This window comes from Magnolia sinica, chromosome 4, assembly GCF_029962835.1.
Source record: "Magnolia sinica isolate HGM2019 chromosome 4, MsV1, whole genome shotgun sequence".
In the NCBI taxonomy this organism is placed as follows: Eukaryota; Viridiplantae; Streptophyta; class Magnoliopsida; order Magnoliales; family Magnoliaceae; genus Magnolia; species Magnolia sinica.
The window spans coordinates 91,784,642-91,807,434 of record NC_080576.1 but is presented as its reverse complement, the minus strand read 5'-3'; the positions used below and the strand labels follow the sequence as shown (position 1 = coordinate 91,807,434).

At 38.0% G+C, this 22,793-nt stretch overlaps 1 protein-coding gene across 3 annotated transcripts in view; it reads right to left on the bottom strand.

Annotated features, from left to right (window-relative positions):
• Nucleotides 1-14,477, bottom strand: part of LOC131243378 (uncharacterized) — a 71,179-nt gene extending 56,702 nt beyond the window's left edge. The window contains exons 1-2 of one of the 3 annotated variants that reach the window (XM_058242702.1): nucleotides 14,241-14,477; nucleotides 13,066-13,600 (exon numbers count right to left, since the gene is read on the bottom strand). In XM_058242702.1, coding sequence (XP_058098685.1) covers nucleotides 13,066-13,558 — 493 coding nt within the window. In that variant the 5' untranslated portion in view covers nucleotides 13,559-13,600; nucleotides 14,241-14,477. The remainder of the gene's footprint in view (nucleotides 1-13,065; nucleotides 13,601-14,240) is intronic. The other 2 variants (XM_058242704.1, XM_058242703.1) reach the window with 2 other exon arrangements.
• Between the last annotated feature and the right edge of the window lie 8,316 nt (nucleotides 14,478-22,793).

Below are 22,793 nucleotides of genomic sequence, written 5' to 3'. Positions count from 1 at the left end.
CTTCAATCCGTGATCATAGGTGGGCCACAAGATGGACGGTCTAGATCGATGAATAGAACTTTTTTTCATAAAAGATTTGGACCATTGACCTCTAGGTCCATGGCTAGCTGGTTATGATCATCATATCAAAGTGATTCTTGAGAGGAAGGGGCAATCAAAGGTGGGGCCCACATGATAGAAAGCTCAACTCTATAATTGATATGTTTCATAAATGATCTGGACTACCATTTTGTTGGCCATGGATCAAATGGCCAGGATCATCAAATCAAAGTGATTCCTGAGAGGAATGGGGAAAGTATAGATGGGTCCACAACATGGACAATCTAGATCACCATGAGTTAAAGAGTTTTTTATCATATACAATCTAGGTCATCCATTGTGTTGGCCATTGATAGGATGGCTAAAGAACTAATTCTTTAGAGGAAACAAAATAGAGGTGGGCCCACAAGACTAGTGGTCTAGATCCACGATCAGATGAATTTTTATCATAAATGATCCAGATTGCCCATTTTGTAGGGCAGTGATTAGATGGTCATCAAATCAAAGTGATTCTTTGGAGTAACAAGGATGTTAGAGGTAGGACCGCAGGATGAATGGTCCAGATCCATGTTCAAACAATTGTTTTCATAAATGAATTGGACTATTTATTCGGTTGGCCAATTATCAAATGGCTAATCATTGTATTGAAGTGATTCAGGGAGGCAAGGTTGGGGCCTATAACATTGGTAGTGAGATCCATGATCAAACGGTATTTGTCGCAAATGATCTGGATCATCCATATTGTTGGCCACTGATTTATTTTTTTAAGATTGATAATCAATTTATTAAGGTCGCAAAGGCGGCAAAGGCGGCAAAGGCAAAACAAAAGGAAACAAGCTACAAGAAAAAGAAAACAAAACAAAAGAAGAAAGAACATGGGCAGCTAGCCTAACTGCCCAAAGGCTATATAACTCAAAGATGGAAGAAATGGAAGAACGATCTGGCATACAGAGGCTAGCCAACCAATATGAAATATCCCACGAGAAGGAAGCCACCACTGTTGCGATAGAAGAGGAGACATTCCTAAAGCAAGGATTGTTTCTCTCTCCAAAGGCCCCATAGAATAGCCATCATCAACAGCCGCCAAATTGCGGAAAGATCCTTGCCTGCTTTTCTACCGTACCAAACAAAGATCAAATCCACCAAATGGAGAGGCATAACCCAAGAAATGCTAAATAGATAAAGAAATATATTGGACCCTCGGGCAAAACAACAATGCATGAAAAGGTAGTCGATCGACTCCTCATTTCTCATACACAGCAAACAAATGTTAGGAAAAACCATCCTGTGCTTGTGCAGATTATTGATTATTAGGGTCCTCCCCTTGGCTAGGAACCAATCGAAGGTTGCAACTTTCGAAGGGGCTTTGTAGGTCTAGATGAAGGAGGGAAGGGAGGCTCTAGAGGCTGAAGGGGGTGCTCTAAAGATCTTAGATAGCAGGCCCACCTAGAATTTGCCAGAGGCATTCAGTGATCAAGCCAATAAATCTTCAATGCCAGGGGAGGGCCAAATGTTGATCAAAAGCTACGAGAGACGAAGGAATTCGTCCAGCTCCAAATCTGTCAGGTTCCTTCTACAAAGGGGATACCAAATTCCAAATCCATAGTTAGAGAAGCAATTGGAAATAGAGATGGATCAGTCAACCTATACGAACTAGAGATGGAAAAAGCTCAATGAGGGGCATGTCCGAAATCCAGCGGTCTTGCCAAAAACGGGTGTGAGAACCATAGCTGAGAGAAAAAGAGAACTCTTCCTGCACTTTAGGGCTCAAGGAGGCTATCGCCTTGCAAACACCAGAAGCTCTATAAAGGGAGGCTGGATTGATGCATCAACCCCCATCAGAGGACCCATATTTACTGATGATAATCTCTCTCCAACAAGTCCCTGCTTTCCGAACCAAAATGTCAAATCCATTTGCCGAGGTGGGCTGAAAGCCATGTCCGAGATATTGTTGGCCATTGATCATATGGCTAGGACCATCAAATCGAAATTATTTTTTAGAAGAAGGAATCCACAAGCAGAAGCCCCCTATGGACAGTCTACGTCTGTTCCCTCATCAGACCTTTTGTCATAAATGATCTAGAGGGCATTTTAGCAGTCATCGAATAAATACCTAAGATCGTCAAATCAAAGAAATTCGTGAAAGGAAGAGGGAAACATAGGTAAGATCCATATGATGAATGGTCTAGAACTCTAGATCCATGATCGAGCCTTTTTTGTGAAATAATTTGACCATCTATTTTGTTGACCATAGATTAATGGTTAATATCAATTGATCACTATTAGAGGTCATGAGCAACGAATGAACTGTCCCATGAAATACATGATCCAGATTGATAATTGGACATTTTATCATGATCCATTTAAAAGCAAGCCTAAAATCCATTAAACAATATTTACATCCAAATTCCAAACACTATTCAAGCCTAAAATCCATTAAACAATATTTACATCTAAATTCCAAACACTATTCTTTCCATAGTGTTCTTTTTTTAAAAAAATGTAACTTGTTTTAAAAGAAGGAGAACAAAACAAAAGAAAGGAACTGCTAAGGAGGCAGAACCTTTAAGACTGAAGGAATGATAAATCCACATTGAGCCCATCCCTATGGAACACCCATTCAGCAATGAAACATTTAACATAGGAGGCGACTAAGTGGGGAGGCTTCGCTTCATTCTGAAAACACCTATTGTTTCTTTCTATCCAGACAACCCACCAAACCGCCAAGATTGCCATCCGCCAGACCCAAGAAATGGGTTTGCCTAATCTGACTCCATGTCAGGCCTTAAGGAGCATGTCCACATCTCTAGGGAAGCACCAACTAACCTTGAAGCAGGAGAGAATGGCTGACCAAATTGAGTAGGCAAACGAACAATGGATCAACAAATGATTCACCGATTCTTCAGAAGAAAGGCAACATAAACAAGCATTCGGGAGGATCATTCCTTTTTTACTTAGGTTGTCCAGAGTTAGAATTCTATTATTCCCGACCAGCCATCCGAAAACCTATAGCTTTGGAGGGACAGCATATTTCCATGTGAAGTAGGGGTGCTAAGGAAAGGTACTACAGTTGTTGGCCGACAGAATCTTGAAAAAGGACCTCACCGTGAAGAGAGACGACTTGTTTGCTTTCCAAATAATGTTGTCTTTACAGGTCTGATTAAGAGGAGCATCCTGGATGAGCTCCACGAACTCACCGACTTCCCAGTCCTCCAAATTCCTTCTGCAAAGGATGTTCCAAACAACCTTATCTGCTACTAGAGAATAGTTATCAGCTATCGAGCTATTCTTCTTACCCGCCACCCGGAATATGGAAGGAAATTTGTCCTTCAATGGCATATCTCCTATCTAAGTGTCCAACCAAAATCAGACACAGTCTCCCTTGCCCACTTCAAAGCCGATCCAACGGGTAACCTCTTCTTTCATACGGATGATTCCTTTCCATATAGCAGAGGCCCTATACAGGGAGGAAACATCCGTCCACCAGCCTCCTTCTGAGCTCCCGTATTTACCTTTGATTATTTTATTCCACATCTTGTCCTTTTCATTGCCAAGTCTCCAAATCCATTTCCCTAAAAGGGCCCGATTCATCAATCTAAGGTCTTTAATGCCGGCTCCACCATCTTTGAAGTGCTTGCAAACTTTCTTCCACTCCATACGGTTGAATTTCTTCTTTTCTTCATTGCCACTCCAAAGAAAGTTATGTTTGAGAGTATCGATAGGCTTGAGAACCACAACAGGACATCGATACAAGGACATGAAATAGGTGGGAAGATTAGACAGCCCTGCTTTAATCAGCGTGAGTCTCGCACCGATGGAGAGGTAGAGACGCTTCCACCCAGCCAGGTGATGGTGAAACCTCTGAATTACTTTGTCCTATTGATGTTTTTTGGGCTAACCAACAAACAAGGGGAGGTCAACGAAAAACGTTGGGAAGGACCCCGCAGCGCATCCCATAACATCTGCTAGATCCCATAACATCTACTAGATCTTCAGCCTCCTGGACATCCAGATTGACCCCAAATAATTTGGATTTAAACACGTTCACCTTCAGCCCTGCAACTGCTTCAAAACACCTAATTATTGTACGCAGATTGGCAACGGAATCTGGACTTGCTTCAGAAAAATAAGAATGTCGTCTGCAAACTGAACATGGAAGATCGGCTCTTGAACACCTTTCATTTGGATTCCCCTGATAATGCCTTCCATTTGAGCTTTCAGGAGCATTGCGGATAAGGCTTCGCCGATGATGAGGAAGAGGAAGAGGGAAAGAGGGTCTCCTTATCTAAGCCCACGTGAACTTTTGAAAAATCCTTTCGGGGATCCATTTAAAAGGATAGAAAAATAGGGTGAACTGATACATTCCTCAAACCATCTTCTCCAAAGGTCACCGAAACCCATACGCTTCATCAAGTATAAGAGGAAATCCCAGTCGAAACAATCCATAGTATTCTTTTTCAAAAGATGATAGTGAGAAATCCATTTTGTCTAGATATTTTCAGACCAAAAGTTTTACCAAGCGCACCCTAAGGCTCTGATCCTTTCAAGAATCCAACCAATGGCAAAAATCATGTGCACTGCACATAAGCATGAGCTTCGCAATGATTAAATCCTTCTCATTGTTCCTTGAACACCAAATATGTTCATGTCAACATGTAAGGACCATAGAAGATTGTTTCGACTGATTTTTTTCTTTTTGGTAGGTAAGTTGTCAATGAAATCAAGCCACATTGTTCAACCTTTTTATTTTACGAAACACAATGAAGACAATGAAGTTACGCCACATTGTTCCAACCTCTTACTTAGGCCTTCCTCTACGTGTGGAGAAGTCACCGATTCATCTACAGGACAATCATGAAAAGGGTAGAAAGCAAACTTTCAAAGTGGAAAAGAAGATATTTGTCTTTAAGGAGGGACGGGGTTATGGCTCTCGAATATGCTAGTATATTTCATGTTTTTGTCTCAATAGTCGGTATCCATGTATTGTGGTTCAAACACTAGAAAATTTTCAAAGGGGCTTTCTTTGGCAAGAGGTGGAAGACGAGCATAAGTTTCATTTACTTGAATGGGAGGTGTGCAGCCAGAAAAGGAAGGAGGCACAAAGATTAGGTCATTAAAGCACATGAATGCGGGGTTTCTAGGGAGATGGCTTGGCACATTTCAAAAGGAAGTGCATAAAATGTGGAAGCAGTTTATTGCTTGCAAACATGAACTAGTATGGGGGATGGTTCACTAGCTTCTTCTCTACCCAAGGCTTTTGGCTTATGGAAAGCAGTTTGCCAAGTGCAATCAAAGATCGCAAAGGGCTACTGGGGGAAAATTGGAGATGGCGCTCGATATCCATTCCAGGAGGATGTTTGGTGTGAACTTGAGGCTTTATGAATATCCATCCCAGGCTTGACTTGGTAGTTGTCGAGAACAGTGTTGTCAAAATCCTATAATTTACAATTTACGATATACGATTTGAGTCAAATCTTAAGCAAAACTATTTGAATTCCACCTTGACTTGCTTTTTATATTAATCCCACGATTCTATGATTTGAATCCTATGATTTACTACTCAAATCCCGATTTACAATTCAAATTATACTTGTTCTCTTCTATCTTAAGCTTCGCTTGGCTTTCATTTTATGTTTTCAAAATGGCGAGGGCAATACGAATCATTTAGAAAAGGTAAATTATTTTATTTGTTCTTTATAAGAGATTAAATGATATACATTCTCTTCAACATTAAATCATGGAGCTTTTTTTATGATTCCTTCTTTAACTAGTTGAAACACCAAATTGATGTATGACTTATCTGGAATGTTTTTATGACTAGTTACAATCATGTTGACTTATATGTATCGTGGAATGATGTTTAGAAATCAAAATATCTTTTCTTTTCTTTTTTCGTTGGTGTACAATATCCAATGTCGCTTTTCCAACATGATTCTACATCAAGAAAGGTAACGAGAGCATAAATTATTGAAGGATCCTTGCATTTTTTTTAAGGGAAATTTCTTGAAAGACAAAAAATAAATAAATAAAATAAAATAAAAATAAAATATGAAGGAAAGATAAGAATCCTTTAACACTATCATGACATAGTATTACTTGGCGGATATCATTGTTGTCAAATGCAATCGCATATGCGCATACCGTTGATCAAATCGCATATGCGATCCTAGCAAGTATGCCATGGCATACTTTTATATGAGACCAATATGTGATCGCATATGCGAGTATGCGATCGGATACTGCATTTGCAATTGCATATTTCCCAATAGGCAAGAGCGGAAGAAATTTTATTTTTTTTCAATTTGGAGAACTTTTGCCTATAAGTAGGCACTCATATCCCCTCCATTTTCACTATTATTTACTCCAAAGCTCTAAATCTCTTACTCTTTCTCTCTTACACCTCTTTCTCTCTTACTCAAATCTCTCGACAATTATTTCAATTATGTTTATTTTTTGTGTTTTATATGTTGTGCTTACTTTTTGTAAATTAAGTTGTAAGTTATAACTTGTAAGTTGTTTCAAGTTATCCATCTATCAGTAAAATTTCTTGGTTCGAAGTTTATAATAATTAGCTATCTTTTAATTGTTTTGTTAAAATTTATACAATATAATATAAGTAATTAAATATATCACTTAATGAAGCACTCAAACTATAATGAAATAAGTAAAATAACCCAATCCAATTATGTATACTAATTAGACAAGTTTTTCCTCTCTTTTTTTTGAAGATTTTTTTCAATTTTTTTCAATTTTTTCCTTTTTTTTCAAATTTTTATTATTTAAAAAAAATTATATATGCCATGGCATATGCGATTGTGCGATCGCACATGCGATTTGACAGCATTGGTGGATATTGATTGCAAAAGGATGATTTATGAGTTGTAATTATTTTTTTCTGATTTCTTATGATTTTCATATTTTTTTCAGTTTTTTAAGAAAATTATTTTTAAAAAAAATCTTACGCTTTATGATACGATTTGTGATTCAATATGATTCAACCCCTATTATGATTTGCGATATAATAAAGATTTTGACAACATTGGTCGTGAAGGATTTGATGCTTTCTCAAGCTTGCACAAGAAGTGGGAGAGAGGTTGCTTGGGACTCGACCTTCAAACAGGACTTAATAGATGGATAGATCGAGTATGCAAGCATGACGAATAGGCTATCAGAGTTTAGCCTATCAAGGGAGAAAAGGATAAGCGGCATTGGAAGCTAGAAAGAGGGAAGTTCCCAGTCAAATCTTCTATGTTACCTTGAAGGGAGATAGAAGTGGCAATTTACTATCGCCTACAACGTTCATTTGGAAGCATTTGGGTCCTCCACGAGTGGTGGCTTTTGGGTAGTTGGTGGGAAGGGACAAGGTTTTGACCATTTATCACCTCCAAAATGATTATGACCAAAAAATGTTATTATCCTTTGCCTTAGCACAAGAAACAGTCAAACAGTTGTTTATGCATTGTAAGTTCTCTGGGGGTGACGCAGGGGGTATTCTTTCGCCTTCTTGGGATGGATTGGTCAATGCCTAGAAGAATTCACAAGTTGTTACTCACCTGGCAAGGGTTCGTTTCACAAAAGAAAGAGAATCACTTGGTGTCTGTCATTGCTTGTTGGTCTGTGGTCAATCTAGGAGTTGCAATAATAGTATTTTTATAATAGAGTGGATCTCTTAGAGGCAATCTTTTAGAAGGCTGGAAGTAGCTTCATGAATTGGGCTTCGGGTTGAATGCTTACATGGATGTAGTAAGGATTCAATTGTAGTTTTGTTATCGGCAAGCCCTCAAAATGTGTTGTTTCCTAATCAAAAGATATTAGATTTACTATTTGAAATCTTTGAAGCCACATCACCTTCTTCTAGGACAACAAAAGCAAGAAGCATGTTCGTACTCAAATCTCAAAAACTTCACAACTTTGCATCAACAATGTGTAAAGAGAAGTGGGTGCCTAACCCACACACAGCCCAAACACGTTCTAGGATGATGGCATATCCCTACCATGATTGATTTTAGCTTCCTCCATTGGCCATGTCACTTGTAGTGTGGCTGTTGCTGAACACATAATTAACTTTCTCCACAATCTTCCCCTTCCCTATGACATTAATGGTATTCCAATGACTGTTCAACTGTTCATCATTGCTCATCCTTCTTCTTCTTTTTATGCCACAATGCTTCATTGGAAGAACCCCCGTTCATAGCATGTTTCTTCCTCCTAAGAGATTACTTCCGCCACCAAGATAAAGTTTATCAAGAATCTCCCAAGCATGATATAAGACCCATCTCCACTTGATTCTTGATGCCAAACTACTAAACTCCACCAAGAATGTTATCACCTTCTCCACTTATGAAGCTCTTGCCACCACGACCGAGACAAAGGCAACCTCAATACCCTCACTACAAATCACCCAAGGGTTCACCTCCAAAACTCCATAATAAGAACCAACAATGCCGGGTCGCCTAAGTGGTAGACTCGGTGAGTTTCAACACCGAGGTCATGGGTTCAAGTGCCCACGTGGGGTGTGTGGGTGTGTGGGTGTAAAAAAAAAAAAAAACCACCAATGCTCAATAAATTTATAAATCTCATGTGTAAAATGCTATGCCCCACAACCAATGTTCGAAGTATCTCCGATATTATCTTTATCTCCAGCTCGACGATACCGAAAACACCAGTAGTATCAAAAATTTCAGGTATTAGCAATGCATCACTAAGTATCGCCAACGTATCAATATCGCTAATGTAATCGCCAATATTTTCAACTATGTAAATTGTAAGTGTCGCTTGTATTGCCAATGCATCAATATCACCAATTTATTGCCAATATTTTCGACTATGTAAATTCTAGGTAATGCTTGTATTATAAGTGTATTGACGATATTTCAATAATATCGCCAACGTATTGATATCATCAAAATTTTATTTATTAAAAAAAAAAAAAATCATAGGCACATGTTTGTATGTAGTGTTCAATTTGCCATTGATAATACTGATAATATCTCGATATTATCGATATTGCAACATGCACAATATTGTGACCACAATCTTTCGTTTCATTTCCAATTGTTGATGATTTCTTGATGAAATATCATGTGTTGTTGATATTTTGCAATATTGATGGATGTTTGGACGGTTAAATAGGACGGATGGGATGGTTGGACTAACTTCTTACAACAGCACATGCTTTTAAAGCCCCCTTTAAATGGAAACTTGTTATATATGCATTCTTTTTGCAACTTTTTTTTTTAAATATGAAAATATGTAGATTTTAACATCTCCTAAAGTTTCATTGAAAATTCCACCGTTTTTCCCATGTTTCCCTGCATTTCCGATTATCAACGATATTATCGATGATATCGATATTGTTTTCATATCCCTAGCAAGCGAAACTTGTAGCGATACCAATACTTCGAACACTGCCCACAACCAACCTAGACTCAATATCCATGTTCTCCTTAAGGATTCCATCTCGAACTTCCATTGGTTGGCCTTGGCTCCAGCCATGTAAGAAACACCAATGAGAATTCCATGCACTTTAACTTGAGCAACAATATCAATAAATTCCTTCTTTACAACAATATCAATAGAAACCTTCTCTAGCTAAGACAAGAACCCCAAATGGGTAGAGTCGATTCCAAGTGAATGCCTAACTATAAATAAAATGAATTGACTCAATCCTTACTACCACTTCAAGGATAGCCCCTTTCACTCGATACAACATTTTCATCCACCACCACCCTAGCCATCACTCCAAGTGTTTGTACCTACAAGGCTGCTAAGGTTCTATAGAGCTTCTATAAGGCAGCCCATTAATAGATTTTTCTTTTTTCTTTTTTTCTTTTTTTAAAGATTTCCATTGATAGAATTGTGGGACTGAAAGAGTCATGTGGTTTCAATTTTTTGCCATCTCATGCAACTTCTATTCGTCTTTTCTATATTTGGTAAAACCAATAATGGTTTAAAAACTCGTTGGGTACACTGAAAACTCAATTGAATTTATTTAACTTGATTGGAATATCATGTCAACTCAACAAGAAACTCAATTTCATCTTTTTTTTCTTTTTCGTCAAGACAAAAAATTGATCAACTTGGGCCAAAAAAAAAAAAACGGACCAAGTCGAGTCGAGAACAAGTTATTAAGGGCAATATAGTAATTCAAGAGAGAAGTTTGTCTTCAGGAACCCTACCTGATTAATAGCTCTCATCTCGACTGGTAAACAAAACTGAACCTCGAAAAAAAATTCTCGCTAGAAATTAGACCTCAATGACCCTAAGACCTTGAAAACATTAAGGAATGTCTCGACTCTTCTCCTTCTCCTCCATTTCCTCTCGTCATTTTTTTCCCTTTTTCGTTCAAAAAATATTCCCAAACAATGGATTTTGACTAGTCAAAATTTTGAATTTTTTCTAATATGATTATTCAAAGGATTTGCCTAGATTTTAAACAATTGAAGCAAAACTTGTATCTTTTTCCTTCTTTCTTCTCATGTTCTTCTTTCAAGAAATGCAAACACAAGGCGATTCCGCACACATGTCAATGCAGAATATTTATGAGAAATCTATGCAATTCATTTGGTGTAGCCACCACGAATGTGCCCTTGTTCCAAAAGTTCTGTTGACCAAGATTTTCACGATTCTACCAGAATTTTTTTGTATGTTTTGTACATCCAAATTTTATGCGACTGTTTTATACTTTTTAACAATTATTAATTATCAAGTTTTAACTTTTGAATTAAATCGAGTTTCATGAGTCTTCGAGTTGACTTGGCCAAATGGATCTTCAAGAGGAATCAAGTTTTCGGGTGTTCAAACCATGAAGCCAACAGAAAGTATATACCCCAAATCTCTTCCCGTGAAAACAATCCATAGAGCAATACCATGCACCTTAAAGAATATCTTGCCTCTAGGTGTGGCCATATAATGGACTTCTTTCAAGTTTGACCATCTCAATGAGTGAGTGGAATTCTCCAAAATCGCATCCATAGTTATAATCCATATGAATAGGTCACACCCGAAATAGAATCACTTATTCCCACATAGTTTAAAGCCTAGCTTCATCAAACTCAGTAGGAGGGCCAAGTGTCCCAAGTCATCGTCGTCATTATCATCATTTAAGCCTTATCCCAATTAATTTGGGTCAGCTACATGAATCCCATTCTGCCATTCCACTCTATCAAGGGCCAGACCTTCAATTAGACCATAGATTATCAAGTCTTTTCTTACTACCTCCATCCATGTCCTTTTGGGCCTTCCCCTTGCCCTTTAGAGCCTTCAATTTGTACCAACTCATTCCTGACTAGCATGGTCCTCAATCTCTATTACACATGACTAAACCATCAAAGTCTACTTTTCCTCATCTTATTACCTATTGCTTCTACTACTAAGTCCCCTTGAATGCATTTAAGCATTATCATCATCGTTGTCATTATTTAAGCCTTATAATTTAATTGGGTCTACTAAATGAATCTTGCTCCACCATTCCACTCTATAAAGGGTCAAACCTTCAGTTACACCATGGATCATCAAGACTTTTTTTTACTACCTCCATCCATGTCTTTTTGGGCTTCCCCTTACCCTTTTAGAACCTTCAACTTATACCAACTCATTCCTAACCAGCGTAGCTCTCGGTCTCTATTGCACATGATTAAATCATCGAAGTCTACTTTCCCTCATCTTATTACTTATTGGTTTTATTCCTAAGTTCCCTTGAATGCGTTCATTCTAATTCCATCCTTCCTCTTCATACCGCTCATCCATCTCAACATCCTCATTTCAGCTACACTCATCCAATGAACATGTTGTTCTTTAATTGCCCAACATTTAGTCCCATAAAGCATGGCTGCTCTTATAGTTATCCTACAAAATTTCCCTTTCAGTTTGAGTGGTACATGACGATCAAACTATGTAATAGAGTATTAGATAGTGCTTGATTGTAATCAACCAATGCAATAGTCTTTTTCATTGCACCTATGGGAGTTTTGTGCTCTCATCGCTCGTAGATAGAGGATCACATTAGGTTGGCAGCCGGCATCAAATTTATGCCATAACTTTCATCATGAATTCAAACAATATGTCCCAAGTCTAGATCAAGTTGCCAAAACTGATGTGACACAAACAAGTTGCTGAAATATTTGCACAATGGCTATGTGCCCCTTTTGATACATACGTTGCATGACTCATTTGATATGGACAAGTCATGTGTTGACTCAAATGACTCAAAGACCCTACTCTAAGCCGGGGTTTGAATCATCTCATCCAGGGTCAATTATTCCAAGTCCTGACATGGGTTGGCATTCTAAATAAAGCTTCCCACCTACCATTGCTAACCTCACCCTTTCAATAAGCATCTTGTGCTTCTATCTCCAAATTTGAACTGTGTATGAAATGCATATTTTAGCTCTAATTACATTACCATTGAGTTTATATATATATATATATCTTTCGGTCACCTGCGAGCCAAGACCGCCTGGAGAATTTGGTGCTGTCCAACTCAAGTGGGCCCCACCGTGACGCTGATGACATCTATCCTGTCCATCAAATGCTTCACCTTAGAACACCCAAAAATAAGCTAACCCAAAACTCAGGTGGGCCACAGCACAAGGAACAAGGTGGGAGTGGACGCTCACCCTTGATTTTTAGTTGGGGACACAGGGGTTGTAAAACCCCCTGAATTTTGGCCTAACCATTTATCCAAGCCAGATGAATGATCTAAATGACCTTGATCCTATAATACAACCATGGGACCCACAGGAAAATCAACAGTGGTTGTCCTAAATCATCTTGTTCCCTGTGTTGTGGCCCCACCTGAATTTTTTATCCACTTGATTTTTGCCCCCTGGGGGTTTCCTGAGTTGATGCATATTATGGACGGGATGGATGTCATCAAACATCATGGGAGGAGAAAGGCAATTTCATTATAAGTTAACAATAGAAGGAAAAGCAAAGCAATAGACATTAAACGTGACAGGAAAAAAAAAAAAGTAGAAATAAAAGAAAGAGATTGAAAAATAACAAGGAATAATAACAAAAGAATACATCGTTGTTCGGGATTTCGGGTTTCTTCTTCAACATCTTTGTGTCCACAAGATGAATTGACTGTAAACTCAGTACTGGGGGACGACATCCTCATCAAACCTTCAGGAGGGTTACGGTCCACTTCAGGCGTAACAGATTCATCATTAACCACTAAATTCCCATCCATTTCAACGCTATCCTTCTCAAACAAAGTGACAGGAAATGTCCTAGGCTTCTCTGTCTTCTCGGCTGCTTCTTTGTTACCAGACAAATGGATCCCATCACTGCCCACTGGGTACGGGCATTCATGTTCTGGTGGTGGCAGGTCCACCGTAGAACAGTCTACCGATGATGAATGCCCAAGTTCCAGTAAGGTACTCACCTTGTAATCCAATGGCTCCTGATGCTTCTCTGTTTCCACCAATATAGAACTTGGAGGATCCATGGAGCTTTCAACAAAGCCATCGGGCAAGGAGTCTGCTTCTGGGAGTTGATTCGCAGGGGAGTGCTCCATTATAGCAATAAGCAGTGAAGCAGAAGGAAACGGAAGGAGAACCTGCATCAAGCAATGGCAGCATCGTGAATCGAAACAGAGGAGTCAATATTCACCCCCACCTTGATTGATTCGAATAAAACCCATTTTACACTTCACTCATTTTCCATTTTGCAAAACCTACCTTGATTGATTTACAATCCACCTACCATAAATTCAAATACACCATTTTTATCTTCAGGTTTGCACACACCCACCCCAACAGATTTGCAATCACCCATTTCCATTTTGCATAAAACCCACCTTGATTGATTTGCATGATCTCAATTTTTTTTCATTTTCCTTGCATCCACCCCAACTGATTTGTGTACACCTATTTTCCATTAGACATATCTAAATGAAACACTTTCTTGTGCAGATTTCCCATTTTGCATACATCTACCTTTTTTTAGTTTGCATGCGCCAATTTCCCATTGGAGGATTGAAACAACTTCCATGCACCTATTTTATATCATGCATAAAACCCATTTCCCATTTCCCGCATACACCCACACCGATTGATTTGCATACACATATATTTATTTTCCAAAATGAAGAATGAATGCATGAAAATGAATCAAGTCGGTTGTGGATATCAACCCCAAACTCATTCCATCATTTATTTATTTTTTCATTTTGAAGAAATCAAGGAGGAGAGAGAGACCTGGCCTGAGAGCTGAGGAAGGTCGATGGGACGATCTCACATGAATAGAAAGAGATGCCGCTGCTGCTGCTGCATTCGAAGGAAGAATGCGAAATGCGCGTAGTCGTTTCCCTTTTCTCCTTTGCAAGTGCAATTTTGTTTTCTTCTAGCTCTCCTCTCTTGCTTGCCAACGTGGTACACGTGGATGAGATCCATGCGGCCCATTAGCTGGGTCCCACCGTGGGGATCAGATGGCCTAATTGTCTGATTGATAATTACCTAGATCCACATTTATAAGAATTCCACTGTTAATTGAACGACGGTTCGCATTCAAAGTACATGTGGCCCACCAAGCTAGACAAGTGTAATATCTTTTTATTTCGGGCAGAAGCATTTATCTTGTAGTTTAGTTCGCGCGCGCACTAAATTCTAATTAGTTGATGATCCAAACCGTTCATCTTGCAGCCCTACCGCTAGACGGTAGGAAAGATGGCAGATGAAACGCTCCCATCCAATGGAAAATAATTAAAGATCAGAGGGTTTGGATCTTTCCATGTGATGGATTTTAGGGACGCCGGTTGCCTGCGCCATGGCCTTCGCTGGCCTGTCGGAACGCCCTCAGAAGCTACATGGGGCCCTCCGAGATGTCAATGAGAAATCCATCCGATTCATCAGTTTCAGAAGCTCATCTTGGGACATGATCCCAAAAATGAGCCAGACCCAAAACTTAAGTGGACTCTACAGGAACAGTCGAATGGAAATGCCCAACATTGAAACCATCCCGGGCCGACCATGATGTTTATATATGCCATTCAAACTGTTCAAAAGGTCATTCTAACCGGGATGAACTGTAAACACAGAAAGCCTGATCCAAAACTTTTATATCCCCGTGAAGGTTTTGATGGTGGGTGTTCCATCCCACTGTTTCCTTTCCTGTAGCGTGGTCCACTTGAGTTTTGGGTTTGGCTTATTTTTTGAAATAATGTCCTATTATCAGCTGGAGAAATTGATTGACGGAACGGATTTTTCAGGGACATCTCAATGGGCCACGGTAACTTCATTCTGTTTCAAGGATGAAACGTGTCAACTTTAATTTATGTCACATTGACCACACCTAGGCGCGCCAAGCTTAGCTTAAGCGGTGGACAGCCAGGCCATGGCTACTAGTGCAGGTGTACTTGCATGAAAGTTGAGCCCCCAATGTTGTTCATTGATGGTGTGTGCCTCAGATATCTAATTTACAATAGGACAGACCTACACTTGATTATCAAATAAGCTAAGAGCGTGATTATTATCATTGAATCTTTGCCAGAGTATCTAAGTTTTTCTCTAAGCATTGTCTTTTGGAAATGGAATTTATTTCTAGAGCTAGTTTTCACTTTTGGCAATCTGGAATTCGAGTGGAATCGGCCAATTCTTGATTTTAAGCGATTTATGATTCTTTGTGAAAAGATACTTTTCAAATTCATAGAAATCAAATTCAAATTCCAGGTTGCCAGATACAACTTTTTTTTTTGAAAGATGACGATATATTAAAAAGGAAAAGATTACAAGAAGGAAAAGAATCTGCTGAGAAGGCAGACGCAACTTAAAGACCAATAAAACAGAGGTGGATTACTTAGTAATTTTTCAATTCCTAGTTTCCAAATGGCCCATAAATTCCTTTGAAGACATCTCTAACCTCTCTTTTACCACTCTATCTACTTTATGCTCCCTCCCACTTTGAAGACATCTGTAATCTCTCTTCCACCTATTTATACACCATGTGTTACATGCTAGTTCAATTGTCAACAACAACAGAAGAAAAAATATCTTTTTGTTCCTTTTCAGTTTTATTCTAATACCCTTGTGGATTAAATTATATTAAAAACACAATGAATTTGAACCATGGCTTGATCATTTAATGTGTGTGACCCATGTGGTGTAGTGCATTCATACAATAGCACTTTGAAAGTCCATGAGCTTTCTAAGTGCACTTGTTGTCGCATTGACTGTTGACCATTTGATGCTACTAATGTATTTTAATTCTTTCATAAGTTCTGTTTACCGATTTATTGCCTTTAGAGTACTAATTCTTATTTTATTTTATTTTTTAAGGATGATAGCAAGTTTGACTTTAAGAAACTTGTTAGTGAGAACTGGGTAGAGCAATCAAGAAGGGAACGGAAGCGCAAGTAAGGCTGACTTCTTGGTAGAAGCTCCTCAATTGATGATGCATTACCCACATGCCTAAGTTGTATCTTTTGATGCTATATACTTGCCTGCCCATAGTTGGTAGTTGTTAATGGGAAACAATCTTTTTGAGAAAGAAATACATAAACTCGGTTTAAGATCAATTATAAGTAAAAAAAAATTAACTTAAAAGTTTCTTACTCGCTTCAGCGTAATAAGTAGAAACCAACTAAGCTACTTGAGGCATTAGTACCTTAAGTAACTTATGATCCAAACGCCCCCTTATGAAAGAAACAAGTTGCAGTTTTCACTATGTAGTTTCCCATGGTTTAACTATATGTAACCACTTAAAACCTTTCCTCCCTCGTATGCACTTGTCAGACCAGTGAGTCTGATTTATAATGGAAAAAAATATGATTGAAAAGTTAATCACTTCATCTTAATAAGTCGAAACCAAGATGAGCTACTTGATGCATAAGTAGCTTGTCTTAAGTAACTTACGATCCAAACACCCCTTTAGTGAAATATACAAGTTGCAGTTTTCACAACGTAATTTCCTGTGGTTTAACTATATGTACCCTCTTAAAATACAGAAAACAAATATGGTTGTGCAACATTGATTAGAGCGGTGTTTGTTTGTTTGGCAGATAGGTGATGGAAACTCTGATGGAAAGCTTGATATATCAGAGCAACAAAAATATGTATTCTCAGCATACATTCTATTGTTTCTTGCAACTGTGAAACACATTCTCAATGTCATCTCTTACCCTTTTGCCAATCTTCTGATCCATTAGGGCTACATTCTTAGATATAGTCATGTGCAAGTTGTTTACATATTGGATCAAGTCTGTGCCTTAGACAATGGGATGTTTTTGCAAATACAAAAGTGGACCAAGAAACTACCCAAAGTTTTTTTTAAGGAAAAAATTCACCCTTTTGCTTCATTCAGTATTGTCCAAACTCACACAGTATCTCCACCCTAGCGGCTGACCATAATACACTTACAGTAAGCTCCTCTTCTCTAAATGAGAGCAATTGGAAAGTTTGTACAAAATATGTGTTTGCAGTTGTCATTAAAGAAGAATTGAATGACTTTTACCAAGTTTCTAAGGCGCAGATAAATGATATCTAAGTTGTAACCCCTTCATCCTTTAGCAGATCATGGAAGCCAATTCCCTTCCATAAGGAATGATTTGAATTGAAGTATTCAACAGCAAATTCCTCAAGGTAATGATAGTGTATATATTCTAACTAAGCTTAAGATTGTCAAAGAGTATGAAGGACATCATCATAATCTGGGCAGAAATAACATCACAAGCAAGAGAGCAAGGTCACGAGAAAGAATCGAGACCCCTCACTGTGTTCTGTGAAGAATATAGATATTCCAGAGACTAACAATCGTCATCTTGACCAGTTTGGCTTCTGCATCTAAAACTGCAAATACCCACAGCTCCTTTCTGCTATCCCAACTCCCAAGCCCACAAATAAATTCAGCCCACAAATGTATTTCTTGCGATATTTCAAAATCTGAATGATATTTGTCACACTGCTGACAGTAACATTGTTTTCTAATATGTGCTACCAAAAAATTCGATATGGGCTACCTTGCAGTTCTATTTGCAATTGAATTGTTTTTACTCCATGTTTTATATTTACTTGATATGGATTTATTGACAGTTTCCAGCAATGATTATTGTAATTTTCAAAACTGCGGTACTAATTCCCTACTTGAACTGTTACGATTACCTTCACTCCAACCATCCAGCATTATAGCATGGGAACAGTTATTGGATTGTGTCTGCGAGCTAAGCCGATGCACTGTTTCCCTCCACATTTCAAGGTCAGTTAGTGCACCTAATCCTATCTTGACAGGGCTAAGATTTCATCATCTGCTGCAAGGTTGAACTTGGAAGAAGCCCGTTTATACTGTCACTTTCTTTTTGAGAAATAACAGAGCTTAATAACATATACTTATCTGTGGTTTAATCTGTCATCAATTAATCCATGTTATAATGTTTTTATCAAAGGTATTCTGTTTTGCCATTTGTATCTAAATGTGAATTCTTTTCTTGATTTCTTTATCATTTTGTCATTTTTTCAGTTCCTGTTTCAATTTCTAAAAAATCATATTTTAGTTAATGGTTCGTAATTACCTTGAATTAGCACCATCTATCCTGCTGAGATTTGTTTTTCCTTTCATCACACTTAATGTATTTAGACTCAAACTGTCATTGAAGGGAATCTTTTTGGAGAATTGAATTCCATCATGAGGGGCAAAAGCTAATTATTCATGTAAGCTAAATCTCATCCTGTACACCCTGTACTAATTTATCTTTACCTTTCATGGTTGCTTAAATGCTATAGAATTAAGTTTGACAATTAGGCTTCTACCCATGTTTGCACGTGTGGACACATTCATTTGCATCTAAATGTGAATTCTTTTCTCGATTTCTTTATCATTTTGTCATTTTTTCAGTTCTCGTTTCAATTTCTAAAAGATCATCTTTTAGTTGATGGTTCGTAATTACCTTGAATTAGCACCATTTATCCGGCTGAGATTTTTTTTTTTTTTTTCCTTTCATCATGCTCAATGTATTTAAAGTGCTTCAGCAATTTAGTGGATTTGAACTTCTTATATGATTTGGCCCATTCAGCGATCCAAATGCATCATATGATTTGTATTGTTGTTTGTAATATAAGCTCATCATAAGATTGAAGCCTCTTTCCATGACCCATCCCAATGGATATGTTAAGTTGACCATCTATTCATAATATTTGAGGTTGGTTCTTAGTTATCCACTTCGTTAATTTTGTAGGACCCTCTTCAATCAAGTTTCTTTTTACCACGATCCAAATTCATATGATTTGGCCCATTTATAGTGATCCAAACCTTTGACATGGGCCATTTCGATGGATAAAAAACATTGACTTGCTTGGGCCATTCAGGGGATACAAATTGTTCATATAATTCGGCTCATTCAGCTATCCAAACTCATCTTACGATTGAAGTTGCTTTTCATGATCCAAACTCATCATATGATTGAACCTACTTTTCATGATCCAAACTCATCATATGATTAAAGCTGCTTTTCATTATCCTTGGCAAAGGATATGCTAAGTTGATCCATCCCCAAAATTTTTTAGGAACCTTTTCAGCTTTACTAATGATCAAAACTGTTCATATGATCTGACCCATTTCTAGTGATCCAAACCTTTGACATGCTTGGGCCATTTCAATGGATCAAAACCTTTAACGTGCTTAGGCAATTTAGCAAATTTGTACTTCTTATATGCTTCGGCCCATTCAGCGATCCAAATGATTAAAGCTGCTTTTCATGATCCTTGGTAATGGATATGCTTTGTTGATCCATGCCCAAACTTTTGTAGGACCCTCTTCAGCTTTACAAATGATCCTAATTGTTCATATGATTTGGCCCATTTCTAGTGATCCAAACCTTTGACATGCTTGGGTCATTTCAATGGATCAAAACTTTTAACATGCTTGGGCCATTTAGTGGATTTGAACTTCTTATATGATTCAGCTCATTCAGCGATCCAAACGCATCATATGATTCGTGCTGCTGTTAGTGATCTAAAATCATTATATGATTGAAGCCTCTTTCCATGACCCATCCCAATGGTTAGGTTAAGTTGAACCATCTATTCGTAATATTTGAGGTTGGTTCTCAGTGATCCACTTCAATTCTATACACAATTCAAAGAATAAGTTTCTTTTTACAACGATCCAAATTCATATGATTTGGCCCATTTCTAGTGATCCAAACCTTTGACATGGGCCATTTGGATGGATAAAAAACATTGACATGCTTGGGCCATTCAGCGGATACAAATTGTTCATATAATTCGGCTATCCAAACTCATCCTACAATTGAAGCTGCTTTTCATGATCCAAACTCATCATATGATTGAAGCTATTTTTCATGATCCAAACTCATCATATGATTAAAGCTGCTTTTCATGATCCTTGGCAATGGATATGCTAATTTGATCGATGCCCAAAATTTTGTAGGACCCTCTTCAGCTTTACAAATGATCCAAATTGTTCATATGATTTGGCCCATTTCTAGTGATCCAAACCTTCGACATGCTTGGGCCATTTCAATGGATCAAAACCTTTAACGTGTTTGGCCATTTAGTGGATTTGAACTTCTTATATGATTCAACCCATTTGACAATCCAAATGCATCATATGATTCGTGCTGCAGTTAGTGATCTAAACTCATCATATGATTGAAGCCTCTTTCCATGACCCATCCCATTAGATATGTTAAGTTGAACCATATATTCATAATATTTGAGGCTGGTTCTCAGTAATCCACTTTGTTAATTTTGTAGAACCCTCTTCAGTTCTATAAACAATTTAAACAGTCAAGTTTCTTTTTACAACTATCCAAATTCATATGATCTGGCCCATTAATAGTGATCCAAACCTTTGACATGGGCCATTTCGATAGATAGAAAACATTGACATGCTTGGGGCATTCAGTGGATCCAAATTGTTCATATGATTCGGCTCATTCAGCGATTGAAACTCATCATAGGAATGGAGCTGCTTTTCATGATCCAAACTCATCATATGATTAAAGCTGCTTTTCATGATCTAAACTCATCGTATGACTAAAGCTACTTTTCATGATCCTTGGCAATGGATATGCTAATTTGATCCATGTTGCTGTTAGTGATCTAAACTCATCATATGATTGAAGCCTCTTTTCCGTGACCCATCCCAATGGATATGTTAAGTTGAACCATCTATTCGTAATATTTGAGGATAGTTCTCAGTGATCCACTTCGTTAATTTTGTAGGATCCTCTTCAGTTCTATACACAATTCAAACAATCAAGTTTCCTTTTACAATGATCTAGATTCATATTATTTGGCCCATTTATAGTGATCCAAACCTTTGACATGGGCCATTTCGATGGATTAAAAATATTGATATGCTAGGCTATTCAGTGGATCCAAATTGTTCATATGATTTGGCTCATTCGATGATCCAAACTCATTTTACGATTAAAGCTACTTTTCATGATCCAAACTCATCATATGATTGCAGCTGCTTTTCATAATCCATGGCAATGGATATGCCAAGTTGATCCATGCCCTAAATTTTGCAGGACTCTCTTCTTCTTTACCAATGGTCCAAACTTTTCATACGATCCGTCCATTTCTAGTGATCCAAACCTTTGACAAGCTTGGGCCATTTCAATGGATCAAAACCTTTGAAGCGCTTGGGCCAATTCAACAGATTTGACTTCTTATATCATTTGGCACCTTCGGCGATCCAAATGCATGATAATGATCTAAACTCATCATATGATTGAAGCCTCTTTCCATGACCCATCCTAATGGATATGTTAAGTCAATCCATCTATTCATAATATTTGAGGTTGGTTCTCAGTGATCCACATCGCTAATTTTGTAGGACTCTCTTCAGTTCTATACAAAATTCAAACAATCATGTTTCGTTTTACAACGATCCAAATTCATATGATTTGACCCGTTTATATTGATCTAAACCTTTGACATGGGCCATTTCGATGGATAAAAAACATTGACATGCTTGGGCCATTCAGTGGATCCAAATTGTTCATATAATTCGGCTTAATCGGCAATCCAAATTCATCATACGATTTAGATAAATCGTTTAATGGATAAACCTTTTAATTGGTGATTCTAAGGGATAAACCTTTTAATGGATATTTGATAGTTAATTTGTTTCTTCAATGAAAGTTAAGGTTTTAAGTTGAATTGTGATTAGGTTTGAATGAATTCTTGGATTCGGGAAGGAATCAATCTGTAAAGTAGTTTAATCTATTGTTGCCTCTGGGTACATTAGATGCTTTCAAGTTCCTACGATTTGATTACCTATATCTTCATGAGAAATCAAGCCTACGATGATTCTAACATGTGGGATCCCGGTCCTTTATAATACTTCTCGTGTGCATACCTGTCCAAACTTACAACGTTGATAGATTATAAATTGCACCTTAGTGCACCTAGAAACCCCACTCGAGTGATTTTCTTCGAATGACCTTGAAACCTCTATCATGTGGACTGCGTTGTCACTGCGGTCGCCACGGCAAAAACCGTGCGTCAATCCGACGCTCCGTTAGTTAGATACGACCTATTGAATCCACAACCCAAATTGCGTATCTTGTAACATAAGTTACCTTTAGTGTGCTAGGCCCATTGGACTTGAGCCCATGTAAGCCTAAAGCCCATTTTCTAGAGCATGGAAATTATCACAAGATAGGACAATCGCTACATAACAAATGAATATCTAGCATATATAAGACAATGCACTATAAGACATAAATGGGTTCTTCCCCAAAATCCATCATTAGCCCTCTCCCCATGCCTTGGAAACTTATAATGACC